Below are 22,371 nucleotides of genomic sequence, written 5' to 3' on the forward strand. Positions count from 1 at the left end.
CACTGTCAATGTGTTTGGGTGTAAGATAGTTTTTTCTTCTAAAAATATGAATGTCACTTTACTTTATGCATGATCAAAGGACTGCTGTTGTTGGTATAATACTCCAGTGATTTCTTAGTTAAAAACAAAAAAGACGACCGAAGGCAACTGAGGCACACAAAGTAAAATCTTGTGATCAGTGTTTAGTGGATTAATTAACATTAAAACGGACAAGATATTTTATAACATGTAAACTTCAAAGTACATACGGGGAACATACGTTATTTAAAGTGTCATTTTATGTATTCCAGGTATAATATTGCATATTTATAAAGCTCATCAGGTGTCCCAGTCAGGTGTAAGTTGCGTTTTGTACAGAGATGGAAATAAATTAGTATCAATGTGACATACTTATATGACAGTATATAATGGACGTGAGGTGTGAAAAATACGTGTTTTTCCTTACCTTTTGTGTATTATGTGAAATGATATGAATTATTAAGGAGGATTGGTCGGACTTTATTAAAACTAAGCCTACACATCTTAAAAAGTTGTTATGTCTTAATGTGAAGGTGACGAGTTGACAATTAACACATTACAAGGCATCCTGGTAAATTCACTTGGAACAGCAAGGGAAAGATGGCTATACATGGATTATTTAAACATTTCAGAACTGTGAAATAAATGTTTAGGATTTTAATTGACACTTTAAAGGTTTTCTTTTGATAAAGAGGAATTATAAAATTTCAGAAGTGGAGATTCAAGCTTAAACAACATGTTTTCTTCACAGATGGTCGGTGGTGCTAAGTACATCGGTGGGCTATCTAAATCTGTAGCATCTAGTGTCTGGAACTTATTCCGTACTAGCCAAGAAGAGGTAAGATCGTGGATTTGTTTTAATCCAATATTAGTATCACGATCAGGTTTGAAATATCATATTTAGTTATCTAGTTCATACATGGTCAGTCGATACTTGAATATATAAAAAAAGAAGATGTGGTATGATTGCCAATGAGACAACTATCAACAAAAGACCAAAAAGACAGACATTGTAAACAACTATAGGTCACCGCCTTCAACACATGAGCAAAGCCCATACCGCATAGTCAGCTATCATAAAAGACCCCGATAAGACAATGTAAAACAATTCAAACGAGAAAACTAACGGCCTTATCTATGTAAAAAATGAACGAAAAACAAATATATAACACATAAACAAACAACAACCACTGAATTTACAGGCTAGACTGTTCCTACTTCATATCAGAAATATCTTTTTAGTTTATGAAGGACAGAATTGACAACATTGCTCTTTTAATAAAACTGTTCTGTATCTTGTATCACAGTATGATGATTCTTGAACTGGTTCAACCCGTAGCCTTCCCTCGTTTCTACTGCTCAAGGCCCAGGACACTGTCACTATCTTGCAGGTTTTTAAGAATCTTTATGACCTGTAACATAAAATTGAATTTAAGTAAGAAAAAAGGTATTGATATATATACAAAGAGGCAGGACTAATTTTTCAAGAGCTATTTGAATTTCAACTCTTGACATGTTTTATACATCTTTCAATCTTTACTTGCTTTTACAGGATAACAAAATATTCGTATGTCAAAGTGTACCATAATGTTGTAAAACGAATCAATGTGCTGTATTTCCACTGATTTTTTTAATAACAACAGGGCCATTCCGTAAAGATCTACGATGTTTTCTTTTAAAACTCGTTGGGACCATAGACTTCAGCAAGTATACACTTCAATGCTCTAACACAACTTGGTGTATTTTGAACATATGATCTCATCAAATTGCACGACGAATCGATTGCTCGAAAAATGCAATGCAGAGTTAATAGAAAACATGTGTAAGAAGGGCATTCTTAGTCGAAAGCAAAATTATGATAATGTCGGGAGTAAAGGTATACATTTCCCTCGAAAACAAATTAATTCAGTTTGGTTAGAGACGTTCTTCGTTGCAAATTGGAATTTAAAAACAAAAAAATATAAAATTTGCAATATGTTCTTTAATAGCAGTTATAGCACTTTTATTTTTATATACTTGATTGAAATATGTTTAAATTTGTGTGAGACTATATGATATAGAAATTAATACTATTAACAAAGCACAGCAATATGTAAAGCAAATAATAAGCAAAGAAATGCACACAAAAGGCGAAGAAAATGGAACAAACAGACCTTCGTGAAGTAACCAATAAGCTCTTAAAGAATTTGAAGCAGTTACATTACGTTTAAAAGATATATGCAACAAAAATATAAAAGCCAAGAGTATATAAAGGCAAATAACACCTTATACTATCATTTTGGTCTGGGAGCATCACTGTCACGAGCTGCCTTACCAATTCTTAACCAAACTTCTTTTTTTATTACCTAAAAGGCAATTTCCTCATCTCATTCGACAGAATGCTCCAGATTTGCCGACATTGAGAATGGAAATGGGGAATGTGTCAAACTAGACGAAATTGGCAAGAATTTAGACCAAGGAGAACAGACAGACATCATCCTGCTTGATTTCTCCAAAGCCTTTGACAAAGTGCCACACAAGAGACTCCTCCAAAAAATGGACTATTACGGAGTACGTGGAGTAACACTCAAATGGATACAAGACTTCCTAAGCAAGAGAACACAATCTGTATTGCTTGAAGGGCATAAGTCTGGCCCCCCTAGTAGACGTCATCTCAGGGGTGCCTCAGGGAACAGTCATCGGACCCCTTCTATTTCTGGCTTACATTAATGACCTGCCACAATCAACATCTTCTGAGGCAAGGTTATTTGCAGACGATTGCCTAGTTTATAGAAAAATAAAGAATGTAAAGGATAGCGAGACACTCCAAGACGACCTCAACAAACTCCAAGAGTGGGAATCACGATGGCAGATGAATTTCCATCCAGAGAAGTGCATCGTGATACGGATTACCAACAAAAGAAACCCACTATAATAAGGAACTACCAACTACATGGTCACACACTAGATGCAGTCGAACATGGGAAATACCTGGGAGTCACCATAAACCATGACCGACAGTGGAAGACACATATCAACCAGACGGTAGGCAAAGCATCAAGGACACTAGGCTTTCTGAGAAGGAACCTATGACGGTGTAAACCAGAAGTCAAAGCTAACGCCTACATCACCATGGTCAGACCAACCCTGGAATACGCCTCCACTGTATGGGACCCTTACCAACATAACATTGAAAAAGACCTAGAACAAGTACAGAGAAGGGCAGCTAGGTTCGTGTACAATGAATACCAAGACGTATCCCCAGGTTGTGTCAGCTCCTTAATGGAGAGACTGAAATGGGAGCCTCTAAAAGATCGCCGCTGCAAAGACCGACTCACCATGGCGTACAAGATCCGCAATATATTGGTGGATATTGACCCCTCAAATTACTACAAACCTGGAGATTCAAGGACCAGAGGAGGCCAGCGCATACACCAACAGCGCACTCTAAAAGACCAATACAGGTACTCCTTCTTCCCAAGATCAACCAGGGAATGGAACAGTCTACCGGAAAAAGCCACAACAGCAGCTACACTAGAAGAGTTCAAGGCCAGCCTTACCATCCTGTCAGAGGCCTTGACAGGAGCTTCACACATCTAGAACTCCTTTGACCCCAGATGTACATAGTTTTATTTGTAAATAACTTTCCTGTAAATAGTTTTTATTAAGTGAGGAGGGAAGGCCTCATGATTTCACGAGCAAGAGTCATTTATACACTCAAGAAGAGTCCGACTCTGTACTGAACGAAGAAGAAGAAGAAGAAACCGATAATAACCCGGGCCGACCAAAGAGCATAAAACAGACGAAAGCGACCAATGTGTCTTCAACCGACCGTGCAAGGGTTGTATAGCCAGTCAAGGTAGTTAAAAACTTCCGTTTGTGTCTTCAAAACCAAGAGAAAATTCCGCAACCGGAGTCGTGCTTCAGCTTAACAAAAATGTGTACTTTTTCAGTGATAATTAAGGGATGTTACACTAAACTCCAAATCATGAACTAAAATAAAACACTAACCGAAAGGCCAGAGGCTCCTGACTTTGGACAGGCGCTAAAGTCCCTGGGTCATGTCAATTTACATTAAACATTTTTTATTAACAATTTCGTATTCCTCTATTACTATCATTGTAAGTCTTTTTAAAAGTTTTTATAATTTGATAAGGATTTTTAGTTAAAAATTGTTACTATATGTGCTTTGTGATTGTCCTTATGTATAATTCTTATTGCATGCTCTTGTATTTTCTCCATTTTTCTGGTATTAATACAAAAGCCACAAGAAATGCCACACAATTAGGCATTTGTTGATATTAGGCAGTATGAATATAAAATGATATGAATCGCTTTAAAAATATTCTAAATCACTAGACATTTAGACATTATTAGACATTATTTATTTTTTCCAATCATGGGCCCTTGTCAGGCAAGATACAAAAACATCATAATACAATGATTATATAAGCATTAGTGAAATACACAATAAGTAATACATAAATAATAAATTGATAATATGAGCAATGTAGGATATAATTATAGTAAGAGACATTGAGTGCAATGAGGCCGATTTAATATTAAAAGGATATGATATTAAGTTTATTTTAAAATACGTAAAAACTAAAAAATAGCAAAAATAGAACCGGGAATATAGTATCTCAATCTGCAGTAGTTCTCCTCATGACCAGTGCACAGTAGGGAGGGACTTCATCACAACAATGCAAAGGTCATCAAGGGGGGATCCTTCAGAACTAGCTACAGATACACGAGATTACTCCAATAGTGATTCTCCTCATGACTAATGCACAATAGCAAGGGTTAACATTGCTACTGGACAATATTCATCAAGGGACGGTGCTCTAGAACTCACTATGGAGAAAATATAAAGTTCAAATTACAAGTAGTAGAGGGAAATAAATCCCATTAAAACTTTTCATATTTCTTAATGAACATGCATAATTCTGATAATAAATTCTCATCTTCATTATTCATTAACCATATCAGTTTTTGTTTAGGGTCAAGATATTGAAAATTCTTGCAGCAATTATTTATCATTGTTATCATGTCTTTCCTTTGATCTGATAAACTATCACAGTTAAAAAGAAAATGTGTTTCATCTTCGACCTCATTACTACAACATCTCTTACATATTCTATTGTGTCGGGGAGTATTACTATATCTACCTCTCTCTATAAGTAAATGGTGAGCAGATATGCGAAATCTTGTTAGACTACGTCTATCTTCAAATTTTTTAACAATATCAAGATATTTTTCACAACCAAAATTTGCTTTAAACGTAACATATGTGCAAAGTTTTCCTTCTGAGTGAGTTTTGAGATTCTTTTCCCAATCTTTTAACATGGCAATTCTTAGTTTTCTGTTGTCGATTGGTTTAGCCATGTCTGAGGATATTTGATAATTATTAATCAGTGAAAGAAGTTTTTCAGATGACATATACCATGATGGTTTCTTTGACTCATACAATTTCTTTGATTCTATAAATGCATTATATAACAATGGAAAGTTAGTGTCTGACTTTTCTAATCTGTAATAGTATTTAGTCATTGCTTTAATCATGTTAAAATATATTGGTAGTCTTCCCAACTCAGTTAATACTGCAAAATTGGTGCTTTTTTTTGGAGCTCCAAGAATAAATTTACAGAATTTAGTATGAAGTTTTTCAGCAGGTAATTTAGAATAAATATGGTCAAATGAAAAAATTCCATTTCTATATTTAGACGACATAGGATTAAAGGCACCCCATATCTCACAGCTGTATAGCAAGATGGGTTTGATGGTATGATCAAAAACATGCATGCTTGTTTTGACTGAAGGATGTAAGGATAAAAAATCTTTAGATAACTTAAAATAGGCTTTTAAAGCCTTTTTATACAATTCATCCTGGGCTACTGTAAAGGAGCCAGATGCACAAAAATGTATACCTAAATATTTATATGTTTTAACACACTCTAGTTTTACACCATTTAGCATAAAATCATATTTGTTAATCAATCTACCTGCCTTGTTGAATATAAGAACCTTTGTTTTGTTTGTATTCACACTTAAGCACCAATCATTGCAGTAATTTTGCAAAATGTCCAATTTTTTTTGCAAACCATTTGGAGATGTTGACAATAAAACAATATCGTCAGCATACATAAGGCAGTGTAAATCTTGATCATTTATTGAAACTGGGTCTTCAGAGTGTTTTAAATAGTTTGTCAAATTATTAATAAAGATCTTGAAGAGGTTTGGACTCAGATTGTCTCCTTGTTTCACCCCCAGGTGCGTTGAAAAGGAATTTGTTAAGTTTTCATTTACCTTTACACATGATTTACTTACTTCATACATGCTTTTGATGATGTTGTAAAAAGAAGATCCCACCCCAATATCTAGTAGTTTCAATTTGATTCCAGTGTGAATAACAGTATCAAAGGCCTTTTTGAAGTCAACAAAGCAGGCATATAGTCTACCACCAGGGTTATTACAATATTTATCAATAATTGTCTTGATTACAAACATGTGGTCAGAGGTCCTAGCTTTTTTTGTGAAGCCAATTTGGCAGCCATCAATTATTTTGTGTTCGACTAGAAATTTGTCTAGTCGGGAATTTAAAATAGAATTAAACAATTTTCCTATTGAACTAGTTATGGTCAAACCACGATAGTTATTAGGATCAAGAATATCATTAGCCTTATGTAAGGGTGCTATATATCCTTCTGCCCATTTTTCAGGATAAATGCCATTACTCAAACAAGAGTTGAATATTTTTTTGAAGCAACCAACTAAAATACTTTGGCTGCATTTAATCATATTATTTGTAATATTGTCCAAACCAGGGGATTTATTCCACTTTAATTTTGAGATGGCAGTGATAATTTCATTATCAGTTATTACAAAATCTAATTCATTAAAACATTTCGGGGATATCTCTGCAGATTCTAAACTCTCCTCAAGATGTTTCACCCTATCTAAAAAATTATCATTAACCTTATTTAAATCTTGAAAGTGATGAAGCCAATCAGATGGTGATATATTGTTAACTGAAGAATCATGATTTTTGTCCTGTAACTTATTAATCAATCCCCAGTATAATTTTGGATTGTCCTCATGAAGAGTTTCTAACTGTTCTAAAATATCTGCCTTAAAAACTTTCTTTTTGTTTTTTCTGCATTTGTTATATTCCCTATATAATTTGTAATAATGATTTTTAACCATTGGATCTTTCGGGTTAGAAGAGTAAATTTTCCCATAATTTATAAGATTCTTTCTCATTGAGTGCAAATCAGAGTCAAAGAAATTTTTGTGTTTCTTTTTCTTTTTCCTATATTTAGGTGTTTTTTTCAAAGATTGTTCAGCAGCCTCAATGAAAATGTTAGTTAGTTTAACTGAGGCTTCATTTATCTCTATTTTGGAAGTAAAATGCCCTTTAAGTATGAAATCTGATATTTTTTCAAGTACAGATGGAGAAGTTAGAGCCTCCTGAAACACTGTAACTGAGTTCTCTGACCACATGTATCGAGAAGGCATAGTATGCAAATCATGATCAATACAATCATCTCTTAAATTAGCACTAAATTGGGCTGACATTTCCCATTCAATTTTACAATGACAATCAGATAATGTAGGTACAAATTCAGCAACTCTAAAGTACAAAATATAATCAAGGGCACTCTCCGACACAATAGAGTAGTCTACAACACTTGCTCCATTAGGAGTATAACAGGTAAAATTACCATTTAAATCACCAAGTGTACGCCCATTTAAAATTCTAAGCTGATGAGAAATACAAAATTCACATAAATCTTTCCCTCTACAATCAAGCTTTTTGTCTCTGTTTTTACGCAACATAATATTTTTATCCAAAGGATATGTATTGTATAAAGGAAGAAAATCTATTTCATCTTGTATAATTAAATCAGGGTGTGATCCAGCTCTGGCATTAAAATCACCACAAAGAAGTATATCTGCATCTTTACAAAATAATGTGATATCATTTTCTAGACATTCAAAAAGTTCTATGCCCCCTTTCTTTGTGTAAGTTGATGTTACAGGTGGGTAATAAATAACACAAATATATAGGTCTCTGTGAAAGCCAAAGAATTTTTTTTCTAATTTAACCCATTGATAATCAGTGTTAGAATTTTTCAAAATTTTCACATGATCTTTTATGTGAGGTTTTCTCAAAATGGCTATTCCACCATAATATCTATTGTTAGCCTTAGTGATAGGTCTACATACAGGATAGTAGTTAAAAGGGCCCACATTTTTAATATTGCTATTATAACCAACATGGGTTTCTACAAGGAATGCTAGGTCATATTTTGAAATTGAGTCTATAAAGGTTTTATCCTGAGTTTTATCAATGTCACCAGAGAAGAGCCCTCCAACATTCCAAGTACACATTTTCAATGTTGAAAATAACATAGTCATGTCTTAGTCTGTAAAAAATATGTATAACAAATAAAACAAAATAAGATACAGAAAAAAACCTTCAAGTAGTTGTCTGCTACTATAAAAACTAATATTAATAATATTACTTAAAATAATCACCTACTACTAGAAAATTGCGATCATAATCTTTGGAGAACAGTACTGACAAAACAAAGGCTCATCAAACAATTGGTATCTACATATGCCCATAATTAAACAATTAAACACAGAAAAACGAGATTCAAAGTATGTATGAATATAACACAAACATTCGAAGTATGCATACATTAACGCAATAGTTCAACCAAGCAGCTAAAACACACATTGAAACATGCACACCTTACTAAACAATTAGTTGAAATAGTAATTTTAAATCTACCTTATTTAGTTAAATATTTTCCCGTATAGGTCTACGTTTATACAATAAAGTAATTAGGAGATTAAAATAAAAACTTTTTCCATGCCAACATCAAACCGTGAAATTGAACCCGTCTAGTATGTTAAAATCAAACTAGAATTGGACCCGTCTAATGCCAATTTTATCGATGCAGACATGCTAAAACGGGAGTGTGTAATCTGGGACTATTAAACTAATAGTATATAGTCCAAGGTCACGTAATGATATTTAAAAGTCCGAATATGAATATCAAATTTTAATTGGTAATCAATTGTTACATTATGTAGACTAGTTTAACTTCTTTTTCCAAAATAAACAGTATTGTCATCCAAATTATAAGTAAGTGAGATCAAGGAATTGTACATACATGATCTTAACATACAATCACTGATTCATTTCGGGGGTCCCGAAATTCGAAAAAAGAATACCCGGATCCTGAGCTTTAAAATACCCGATCCCGGAGTCCTGATAATGGTCATACCCCCCCTGTTGGCAGCCGGTTAATAGATATTATCTATTGAATAGCTAGGCCTATATATTTTCATTTTTTTAATTCTGTCCTAAATCTATCAAGGATGGCCTTGATATATGATTTACACCAAACCAATAGACCAGCTAGAATCTAAGATATCTTTTAATTTTCTAAAGCATTTGCAATGTCCCATGAAATGAAAGATCATGAAAGAGGGACCAAAGATACCAAAGGGACAGTCAAACTCGTAAATCTAAAACAAACTGACAACGCCATGGATAAAAATGAAAAGGACAAACCGAAAAACAATAGTTCACATGACACAACATAGAAAACTAAAGAATAAACAACACGAACCCCACCAAAAACTAGGGGTGATCTCAGGTGCTCCGGAAGGATAAGCAGATCCTGCTCCACATGCGGCACCGGTCGTGTTGCTTATGTGATTACAAATCCGGTAAAAAGTCTAATTCGGTAGGTCAAATTCATGAAAGGGAAGGGGATTGTAGTTACGACGTAAGGAACATATCCGATATCATTTGTGAAATGGTTATTCCATAACGGTCAACCAACTCGTGATGGCGTCCGTAAAATTTACGAAGGGACGATTTCAACTTCACCATTTGGAACTCTTGGTTTAATAGCTTCTTTGTGAGCAGTAACCCTCTATCAAGAAAATCATGATAGGAAATGCAAGCACGGGAATATCGTATCAACTGGGAGATATATACCCCGTATGCAGGTGCTGCTGGAATGTTGCTACTTAGAAATGGAAAGTTCACAATTGGAAAGCTGAAATCATCTCTTTTGTCGTAAAGTTTTGTCTTCAACCGACCCTCATTGTCAATTTCTAGATGTAAGTCAATATATGAAGCCGACTTAACTGTATCTGTAGTATTCTTTATCTCCAATTCGATGGGATAGATGCGATCCACATAGTCACCAAATTTTGAATTGTTTAGTGAAAGAACGTCATCTATATAGCGGAAAGTAGAGTTAAAGGATATTGCTAACTTCTTACCTTTCTTCCTAAGAAGTTCCTGCATGAAGTCAGCCTCATAATAATAAAGAAACAAGTCAGCAAGTAGAGGGGCACAGTTTGTTCCCATTGGGATGCCGATAGTCTGTTGAAAAACACGTCCTCCGAACGTAACAAATATGTTTTCAATCAAGAAATCAAGCATCTTGATAATATCGGTTTCAGAGAATTTTTTATTAGAATCAGAATGATTCTTTACAAAGTAGGATTTATCCCTCCCTAAGACAAGATACTTGTATCTACGTTGGCCATTTTTTTTTATGAAGCAAAGTAATACCAACTCTTTTAATTTGTCTTTTAGTTTGGAATGTGGAATACATGAAACCTGCACGTTTTGATCACACGGATTTTGAATCTTATCCGGATCCCAGCGTCAACAATATGTTCTTATTCGAAAGATGGGGAGATAACTTTTGGCGGGACTTTTTTTAGATGAAAAACTAAAAAAATATGACATTTCCTCTGTCAAAGACAGATCTACTTTAGAGATACTGCAAGAGCAATGAATATATTTATCAGAATAATCGACTTAACCATCTCTCGTTCAATAGTACTCGTAGATTTAAATTGGTAATGAAATACTTCAAATATCTCTGACTGCATCTAAAATTTATTTTGCTAATGGCAGGGCTCAAAATGAGTAGATTCATTACAATGAATCAAACATAAATGATTACATGATTCAGTCAGTGGACAGTATAAAATTAAAAGGGGTCCCAACCAATATAGAGCTATACTTAACTATCCCATGTATCCCAAACCGAACCCTAACCAATACCTAAATCACCACTAGCCCTAACCCTAACCTAAACCATCCCCTAATCTAACCATTAGTTGGCATAACCATGACTGAACCGTAACTCTAAAGTATCATCTTCATATATATACAATATTTGAGAAACAAGTTTTTTTTATTTGTTGCTGCTAGACAAAATGTGACACCTTTGAATTTGATTTGCACATTACTTTAATTCTTCTACATTTACACCTACCAGACTTACAATCTGCCCTCCACTTAATGATATAAACTTACATTCTCTCACAATCATATCACTAATTGGGACTTCGGACACATTTAAAGTTGCATTTTCAAAATATTGAACCTGGTTTATAATCAAGTATCCCTTTATTTGTCCAACTAAGTCTTTAATAAGTTCTAATATTATTGCCGCCATGTTCATTCACATTCAACAATGTGCCTGTTATATTTTTCTCATCGTCAGGGCCCATATCAATGAGCGAAAAAGGATTGAGAGAGAACAGTTTGAATGTGGAAGTTGTCTACTTTTAAGGTGTAACAATTGTTGCCCATTTTTTATGAACCATCACATAATAAATGAATAGTAAAAATGATCATAAGATGTTCAACTAAAGCCATTATCAATCAATCAGTTAATTTAAAAGATGATACAAAAATTTTTGGTTAGTTTTATAACATTTTTAATTTATTTTAAAATTATTTTTTCTCTAGGTTAGTTTTTGTTTGGTGCTCATAAACCCTTTTAAAATAAATCGTTTGAGCGTACTTAAAGTACTTAAAAATGTGTACACCTCCACACCTTAATTGGGAATATATATTTATAGACTGTTTTCATTTCATCTTGGCATATATGTGTAACATTGGAAAACCAAATATTTTTGATAGCATTTATTCAAACCAATTTTTTTTTCTTGTAATATTTGAAATAATATGAGCATTATGATAGGTCAGATAAAACAATTCATTTTTATAAAGGTTTGTATAGTATTTATTCGTCTAAATTTTGTATTATACTTTTGAAAAAATGTTAAATGACCACATCTTTTACTGCAATTTTTTTAAAGCATGATATGATAGCTATTTAATGTGTTTTTTCAAAATTCTTGCATTTATTTGTCTTTCATCTCACAAAATAAAGCTTTTCCGATGTATTATTAATTAATTCATTCAAAATATGCAATTTTTCACAATCTTTATCTTCAAAACAAGTAAGGGGTATAGAAAAGATGTCTTTATTGTCAAGCCTATGACTTTAGTCGAAAAAGTGAGACTTAGTGAACCCATATTCCTTCGTTGGCAGCGTCCAGAAATATTCACTCTGTGGTTGAAGTTTTTAAAATTAGAATAACTTTCTAACTATCCTGGATTTGTACCAAACTTGGACAGAAGCTTGTTTATGATCAAAAGCTAGTATCTAGAAGGAAATTTTGTTAAAATTTTGTACTTGTTTATCTGTATTTTTCTTATAAATGGACTTAGTGTTTCTTCCAGTTAACATTACATACAGTCTGCAGTTTAAGTTTTTAAACATTTATTAGATTTGTCACCACGGTCGACTCTAGAGCACTGTTAGATAAGGGGAGCTAACTCCCATGTGCTGGAACCAAGGGATAGTCCCTTCTGGTTGTGCTATTACAGAGGTAACGTGCCCATGAAAAATAACAAGAGCATATTTGCTTGTCTAGGAAATTTTGAGATAAACTGGACATGCTGCTGATGATGCATGGTAATTCTGATGATGTTTTATACATTTGACAAATATTTTAATGAAATCATTCAAATTCAGTAATATTCAGTGAAATTTGAAAAAAGCAATTCAGTTTAAAATAAATAATTTTTCTAGGTCATATGTCATGTATGCAAATCAATCTAGGAAAATTTCATTTTAGCAGTTTATAAAAATAAATTATCAAAAAGACCATCCACTGCACCATTGCATAATCAATAACACCCTTATACAAAAAGCATGTATGAAAATTAGAAAATGTGGTATGTGCCTATGAGGCAACTCTCCACCAGAGACCAACTGACATAGAACCTAGCAAATATAGATCACCATACGGCCTTCAACAATGAGAAAAGCACATCTATACTGATTAGCAAGCTTTTAAAGGCCCTGAAATGATAAACAAGAAAACTAAAGGCCTGATTTATATACAAAACAATAAATGCAAAACAATGATACACAGAAGCAATGGCCAACCAATTAGCAGGCTCCCAGATGACTTAGGAGAGGCACATATATTATGTTGTGACTCAACCATGTTTGTGGACATCTTTTTTATTTAAAAATTGATAAATTTATACCAATGCTTTGATACAGATCTTTTCTTAGACCAGCAGACAAACACATTTGATAACTTCTGATATTTTAAGTTTACATGTACATGTACTATAATTAAAAGTCACTGATAAACCTGAAACATACCAGTATTGGTTTTGTTTGAAGGGATTTATAGTTACATTTGACCAATGGTGGCAATTGAAAAAAATACTAATGTGAAAACCTGAGTTATTTCCCTTTGTATAAAGAAAAACATGTTTGAAATTTCATTGATAAGGAATAAGATACCTGTTCTTCACATCACTGGGTCCATAATTAAATATTTCTCATATAGACACTTCAATAAATCACTTCTTTGTGGAGGGATTCAGTAAGGATTATATCATAGCTGATTTGATTAATTATGATTTATACATTAAAACTTGCATGTAAGTGCTCTATTAAAACACTTGCTAAATAACACACAAAAGAGTGTCCCACCAAACTTAAACCTCTCCTGTGTCTCTGTGTCATCACCTAACTTCAGTCACGACCCTCCATTGGGACTCAACATTCCCATTGACACCAAGAAATGTTGGAATCATACAGTTGAATGAAAAAATTTAAAGTGATAAAGTTTGCTTTATGTTCATTTAATTACTTTTAGTAGAACTAAATTGTTTCCATTTATTCTCCATTTGAATTCATTTGACTTGTGTGTCAAGAAAAAGTGTTCTTATGAAGAAACTAAAAATCATCAACATTATGGCTCAGCAATGGATTCCTTAATTATGTAAAGGGGTTGACCTAGTAGCATTTAACTTTTTCATATTAGCAACTATCACCAGGTTGTTGGTTACAAAAGTAGGCAGTATGAGGAAGCCATTATCAACATTGTAAAATCCATTTGACAAAAAATAGGACTTTTTCAATGCAAAGAATATTAATTTCATTGAAACAAGAATAGAAGCATATAGTCTGGAGACTGACGATTTTGTTGTTCTCCCCAGGACCTTTTAGTATCTTTGTAAAGTGCTGCTATATTACTTAAACCTGATGCCATCTGAAAACATTTTCTTACAGATAGTCTTATGAATGAGATACTATTATTTCTAGAAACAACCTGCTATTTCAAAATACCTTGTTTACAAGGAATCTTATACAAAATTTCTCCGTAGAGAAAACATATACTAGAAATTGACAATTTGACAAAAAAAATTGCCATTTACTCGTACATCTACATGTAGCTATTGGCAAAATTAAATATAAGCCCTAGCCTAATGCAAACAGATGTTTTACACGTTTTATTAGCTGTTTGTAAGACATTTGGCAGTCAAATGAATTTAGGCAAAGGGCTGTGACTCAAATCTAAAAATTAATGAGACATTTATGAATTATTTTTTTAAACAACATCTAAAATATGTAAGACAAGTTTCAAGCATATATATACATACTGACATCTGACAGATTTATTTTCATGTTAAAACTTAAAGGATATTAATTGAAAGATTGAAAAGACTTTTAAAATTTTTATGTGAATTTCAAATTTAAAGGCCAAAAACAGCATTTTCATAAATTCTCTGTTTTCAGCAGTGAGACCTCAAATGGTCAGTGTACTTTATGGTCATTTCGGTATGGTCTGAAAATTTTCCTGATAAAACTTTCAAGGTAATTTGCTCATTAATAATGTGGAATGACGCTCTTGTAATGATTTTTTTTTATACTTTTACAGGGCCTTGAAAACAGTAGTGATGAAAACAGTGACTCAGAAAGTTTAGATGGACCTAATGTCAGCAGCAGAAATTTAGAGGATGAATGGTTACAGAAGTATAAGGATGTCCAGACAAGCTTAGCAAAAGATTCTTTTTATCATGACAATGCTCCTAGTCACTTAGATCTTAGACGTGAAAAACAACATCATAAAGACGTCCAGACAAGCTTAGCAAAAGACTGTGATTATCATGACAATGCTCATAGTCACTTAGAAACACAACATCATAGAGATAGCCAAATAAGCTTAGCGAAAGATTTGAATTATTATGACAATGTTTCTAGCCACTTAGATCTAAGGTGTGAAACACAACATCAGGAAGAAGATCATCATAAAGATAGACATAGTCATGAATATAAAGATTCATTGCCTCTGAATCAACCATCTGAATCTTCATGGCAAGATAAAAATAACTGTGATGATGGATGTAATATTCAGTTTAATGCAAACTCAGTCAAGTATTCAAATATAACAGGGTATACAAATCATCATTATCATGAAAATGAAACCAAATCAAATGCTTCAACTTGTGAAAGACAGATTAAGCAAGCAGATGAAACTTATCCTGGTGATTCTGTGAAACATCAAACTAAAACTGATTTTGAAAGTTGTATTAAAACAGATCTCTATAGGGAATGTACATCATATTTGGAAAATTTTGTGGCAAAAGAAAACTTTCAGGAAAATAAAACTGTTTCTGATGATTCCAAAGAAATTAATTTCCATCAGGAATATACAACTGATTTGGAAAATTCTGAGGAAAGGGATTTCCGACGGGAATGTACAACCAATTTTGAAAATTCTGAAGTAAGGGATTCCAGTCAAGAATGCACAAATAATTTGGCTGTTCCTGAGGGAAAAGATTTCCTTCAGAAATCTACCACGGCTTCAGAAAATTCTGTGGAAAAAGATTTCAAACACCATACTTCTGATTACAATGATTCTGTGGGAAAACAAGTTTGGTCAGAAAACATAACTGATTTGAATGAGGACAAGGCTAGAACTTTTGACAACAATTGTGTTAAAGCAGATTCACAAGAAAGTGTGACATTTGAGAGGGAGATGATGTCTGGAAATGGAACTAATTCTGAACTTGGAGCAAATGAAAAGGACATTTCAAAAAAAGAAAATACCAAACCAAGTCTACCTAGTCACCAGATATATAGAAATCTACATTTGGTAACTTTACGACCTGTCAGGGGAGTGAAGGTTAAGATGGAGAGAAAGAATAAGTTACCTACACATAGTAAACAATTCAGTTCAAGATTAATTGATAGAGATAGACAACACAATTTATATAGTACCAAAGCAAATGTGAATGATTCTCCACATGCTCCAGAGGTAATGAAATTTGCAGATAATTTCCCTTTCTAAAATGAAATTTGGGTTGTTTGGGGGGGGGGGGGGGAGGGATGTTATTAGGATGATTAGAAAACAAAAATAAAATCAACATACTTTTATTTGACAAATTTAGTTGTTATATGAAAGTCTAAATTGAGACTGTGCTTAAGTTATCATGTTAATGCAAAACAACAAATAAAAATATTTAACCATATTTTTTAACCACAATCATGGTGTAGATATTTTTCACAAAAAGATGATAGGAAAGAAATCAATTATCACAAAAATAAAAGATTTCAGTTTAGATTACTTTAGTTTACTCAACAGGCTAAATACATCAATATTCTATTATAAACAAAATCTATTATTTGCGCTGTTTAGCTTTCATAACACATAATGGATAGTGGTTACTACAAATATAGAGCTACAAATGGTTACTACAAAATTCACAGCAGTCCATAGTCAGCTGAATGGCTGTATCTCTATGTATTAATCTTTCTTCTTAGTGTTATCTCTCAGTTTGATAGTTTCATTTTCATATACATGTACATGATGTACAGTGTTTTGCAGACACATTTTGACACATGTCCGCGACATTTAAAATAGTGTTATTGTGACATGTATAATTAGAAAATATATGAAAATATTATGAGTTATATAACGAATAAATCCTGTGTCAGATTGGTATGTATTTAGTATTCATTTATAGACCTGTATACTTGACTAATGAAAATGTTTTCTTTTATCATTGTTGTTTGAAAAATTATTCATGAGTAAATTTTTGATTATTTATTCAGTCTAGTACAGGAGATACAGAAAACACATCAACCAGGACGGGAATGGATGGACTCTGTAATAAAACTGCTAACAACACTTTTAAAAGGATTCAAGGGTCCTGTGGATCTGTTGCCATTGATCCTGGAACTAAGGGTGGTAACTCTAAACATACAGTGCCTCCATACAGAGTTAATGCCACACAGAGATGTTTGGACAATACAGAGTATCTTTACAGTAAACTCAGAGCTGTCTACGGAGAATGTACAGACGAAGCTGTGAGAGAGGCCGTGGTACAGCTGAATACCAAATACAGTGGTTATATGTTGTATTTCTGTGATACCTTTCTAGACCCAGCTCTAGAGCTCATCAAAACATTGAAAAAGGTAAGGAGACTGATTACCAGATAGCCATGATAGTATATTAAGCATAGGATACATCTAGAAAAGGCATGCTGAAGGTAAATTTTAGGGCTTATATTTAAACCTCTGTATTTATGGAACATAAGCATTGCATGAAAACACATTCAAGAAGAAAGGCTTTCAGGCAATGTAACTATAAGTCATGTCTTCATGGTGAAAATTTGAATGTTATGTCATACAGGAAATTTTGAGATTTTTTAATTAAAAAATTTCTAATTTCAGAAACATTTTAACTACTTTGACAGCAAGTATATATGCATTGCTGAAAATATTTATTTGCCTTATAAAAGATGATATACACTTAGGTGGGAATATATCTTTCTGAGTGACGCTATAAATCAGCACATTTACAAGTCAAATGGTCAAGATTTTGCTAACCAGTATGCATGACCCATGAATATTTTATCCATTAATGATGAAAGTTTGCACTAAATTTGACAGTTTACCATGTTAAAACTCTGTTAGTATTTAGCTACAGAATCATAGCTCTTATGGTACTTTGGGATATTGTATTTGTATTTCTTGGTCATCTCTGGTTAGCAAGTACTGTAACAAGTATAGCCTTAATATATGATTTCAATACGAGGATATATATATATATATATATATATGTACTTAAAAGTAGTATGTTGACTGAGGACAAAAATAATACCCCATTGACTATAAGAGCTACAGTTCTGTAGCTAGACCTTGTGTAGCCCTTTAAGCTTATAATTGAATGTCAATGATATATTGTTAGGTATAAAATAAGTAACTATATATAATCCAAGAACTAACCTTGTCCTTTTTCTGTAAATGTGTATCAAGCCTTGTATACTTCTTTACCTTAATTAGGCCTATAATCCTGTATTAGTGGATCATATCCTTATTAATTGAGTTTTATATGTTATTCAAATCAGAGTTAATGGCTTTTTAAATTTTTAATAGACTTAATGATGATTAATGCCAAAGTCTATAAGAGCATCAGTTTACTGCTAAATAGATTTGTTTAGTCACATTTTTAGTTAACAAAAGAGATTGCTATGGCTTAAATTAAAATGAAAAAATGTATTCATAGATTTAAGATGACAATTATTTTATGCAACGTCATTGTTTTGAAATATCACAAGTTTATTTGAGACAAGGACTAGAAGGGGGAGGGGAGTAAAAGACCTGAAAAGTTATTTTAAAAATTAAAAATTATTTTATTGTATCTTTGTCCATTAATTGAATGTATATTATTTATCTATATTTTGTTAATTGTGTAAACTGTCAGTGACTTAATTCAGATTTGAATCAGGTATATATTTATCTTCATCCTTGTATTTTTAATTAAATTATTAGCTGTATTCAATTGAAATTTTTATGGATGTCATTTTATTGATTTTAACACTATTGTATTGGTAAATGTCACTGAATATCCTGTATTTTTCATTCTAAATTGTAAAATGATTTTTCATTTTATATGAAGGACCTCACCTCTTAAAAGTAGAAACCTATCATTTTGCAGTAGCCATATTATGATGCCAATGCCCTCAGAGGTATTACTAATTGATTGAACTGTTCCATATATGTGACAATAAATAATGATATCAATGAATGGGTGGCTGTTTAATGTCCATCATCATATTACGTGCATATTGAGGACATGTACATAATACATTGAATTTGAATATGAATCCTGCTTTGTACCTAACTGACATACTGAGACAGATTTTAAAGTGCTAGTTCACAAAGTATTATAAGCCTGCAAGAAGACTTGTCACCATAACTGGCTCCATGCTGACCTGCAGTCTTAGCCCAAACTCTTTAAACGGTGTATGCTTAGTGCAAAAGCACCAACAAACCTGTTTAAAAGTCTTTGATTTGACCTCACTATGTATTGATGCCTACCACAATTATTTTTTTAACCTACAGTCGATTGCATTGAGTGTGTAGGTAAAGGTTATATCTTGGGTTAGCTTGCTTGCTAGCTGAACCGTGAAGTCAATATTAGGTAAGATATATATACTACCCTCCTTTTGAAGTAGTCTAGTCCTACTGACAAATAAATTAGTTATCTGTAAGACTAGCCTACTCTAAAACCTAACCTAATAATGACTTCATGGGTCAGCTAGCAAGCAAGCTACCTTTACCTACACACTCAATGCAATCAGCTGTAAATGTTCTAATTGTAAAACTAAAATGATAATAAATGAATTGCCATATAATGCATGATGTGAATAGGCACAGTTTTCAATGACTGAAATTTCCTACATTTACAATTAGTATCATGGTGAAAATTTAACCAAAGCTCATTCACTAGAGTGAGAGCAAAAGTGAACTAATTATAAGTTGTTTGAATTGACCAGGGTTAATTAAATGCAAATTTGAATAATATACTCTGTTATTGTGAACTTGTTGTAAATGTCCATTATATATGTGACTAGCTGTAAATGCCCACCTGCGATCAAAGTTGTAATGATCCGTAACATAATTATACCTTGATAAGTATGTAAAGGTATAAATCCTGTAGACTACCCAGTAATAAAACAATTTATCTTTTTGGGTGAACAGCTATTGTAAAAGGTATGTACCTTTATATAAATTTAAAATTTATGAATGAGAAGATATAAATTTGTTCAGATTTCCAAATATTAGCCTTTTAATGTTAGCTAGTATGATTAAAGAGAAAAGAAAAAAATGTCAACATTTTGTTGTACCGCCTACTAGTAGATATTTGATAAAAATTGTATTAAAGAAGTATTTATATAAAACACAGATTTTAAATCTTTATGCATTTATATTTATCTTAAAAATTCTTTGTTTATAAATTTTCATCATACCGCTGGTTAAAGATATATCTTCTGTCCCAAAATGTGCTCAATAGAAATTTTCAAAAACAGTTACTTGTCCTGTTTATCTTTTCAAAATTATAAAAATTGTGATATTCGTTATTTATTGCGTTGGTTTGTTCATATATATGAAGGTAAAGAAATTGTTCTCTTTTATTCAGTTCACTAAAAACATGATAACTTAGAAATGTCGCAATTCTTATATTATATTTCAACAAAAAATAGATAAGTCTGTTCCATTTTACAGATAAATGTTTGAATACATGACTTAATGATATAAGATTTTACAGTATTATGTATTCCTTTGAAGTTGTAAATATCAAAGAAATCACTTTGTACAGATATGTAGGTATGTAATAGGCTTATAGTTATCGATATTAGGTAATCTGTATACATGTGATAGGGTTGTTTTTTTTTTTTACTATTGTGTTTAAGAGTGAATTCAATCTTTTTCTATTGTTTTAGTACCAGGGTGTGTATTATAATTATTTCAGTTAGAAACAGAATTTTAAAAAAGTCTTTTGTTTGCTCAAGCCTAAATGACAAAAAGATTCTAAAAAAATGAAAGATAGTTTTATATTTAAGCTTTGTATTGTCGGCTTTGTTACACAAAAAAGGTCCAAAGTATTCCTTTTTATTTTTATGTATATAAACCTTAAGATATTTAAGTTTTAAAATTTGAAACATGTAGGATTGATTATTTGGTAGTTTTTATCTAAAATATTTTAAATTTAATTTTGATTAGATATAGTTAAGGCATAAGTAAACAATTGTTTAAGCCTAATGTAAAGTAAAACTTGAAATTTACAACTTGAATTGAGACTTGTTTTGAATATAATCTATGGAATCAAACACCCCCTTTCATTATTACAAAAACAAACTTAGCTCTTTGTTGGATTTAGTGTTCAAAGTATTGGCCCGAGACCACAATTAATTCTTCTATCATTTCTTTATAACGTTTTGTCGCATTAAAAAAAATTTAATTGTTCTTTTTGTCTAATTTTTTGTGTGAGTAATGTACAGTTCAAGTCCCAAAACATATGCAATTTTCAGAAAAATTGCATCTTTACATCATACAAATTTGGCCAATACACATCTATACCCCTATAGGCAAGTCAAGAGATGTTCCGAAAAGTGTAAATATAACCTTTTTGCACCTGGCCTAATCACTCTTTCCTTATTAAAATCAGTTAAAATAAAACATCCAAAAGTTTATTTCAGCTCTCTTCTTTCATTCCCACCCCAGAAAAGCTAAGAAATGAATGAGAAAGGGAAAGAAAAAAAATAAAGAAAAAATACACTATAATTAAAGGGAACTATATTCGTGAACAACGAAAAGCGGGGTCATTAATTGTGGTCTTGGACCTATTAGGGGCCAAAAACTTGACCAATTCCAATAAAACTTGGCATGTTTTAAGCTTAGTGTTTTATAAGTCAGTTTACAAAGTTTCATAGCCATATGATATATATTTTAGAAAATGTGGCATTTTTTATATCTCAACTTTGGTTGCTGAATTGTGACGTATAGATAGAAAAATTTCAACTTTCAAATTTTGGCTTCAAAAGTCCCCCCAAAACACCAAATTGCACTTTTTTTATGTCTCAATGTATAAGATATTATCTATTCAAAGTAAAGGATAGCATACTTAATGTATGAGACTTATAAAAATTTGACAAAAGTTAATTTTACATGTGCCTATGCCAAAAAATAGAGGTTTTCAAATGAAGTGAGGCCTTATATGAAATGTAATATTTTCCACTTACAACAATTTTCTGAAGTTGTTTAGTTAAAACAAAACATTTAACATATCATAAATATTCTTTTCATGTAAATATAAGTTTCAAATAGTATAACACATGAGTTTTACTTGGTCTTAAGCAATGTCAAGCTTAAAATAACAAGT

At 32.2% G+C, this 22,371-nt stretch overlaps 1 protein-coding gene across 1 annotated transcript in view; it reads left to right on the plus strand.

Moving 5' to 3' along the window:
- The first annotated feature begins 304 nt into the window (after positions 1-304).
- The window catches only part of LOC134721843 (uncharacterized), an 83,813-nt gene continuing 61,746 nt past the window's right edge, over positions 305-22,371 (plus strand). The window contains exons 1-3 of the mRNA XM_063585092.1: positions 305-856; positions 15,079-16,458; positions 17,256-17,618. Coding sequence (XP_063441162.1) covers positions 755-856; positions 15,079-16,458; positions 17,256-17,618 — 1,845 coding nt within the window. The 5' untranslated portion in view covers positions 305-754. The remainder of the gene's footprint in view (positions 857-15,078; positions 16,459-17,255; positions 17,619-22,371) is intronic.

This window comes from Mytilus trossulus, chromosome 6 (genome assembly GCF_036588685.1).
Source record: "Mytilus trossulus isolate FHL-02 chromosome 6, PNRI_Mtr1.1.1.hap1, whole genome shotgun sequence".
NCBI lineage: Eukaryota > Metazoa > Mollusca > Bivalvia > Mytilida > Mytilidae > Mytilus > Mytilus trossulus.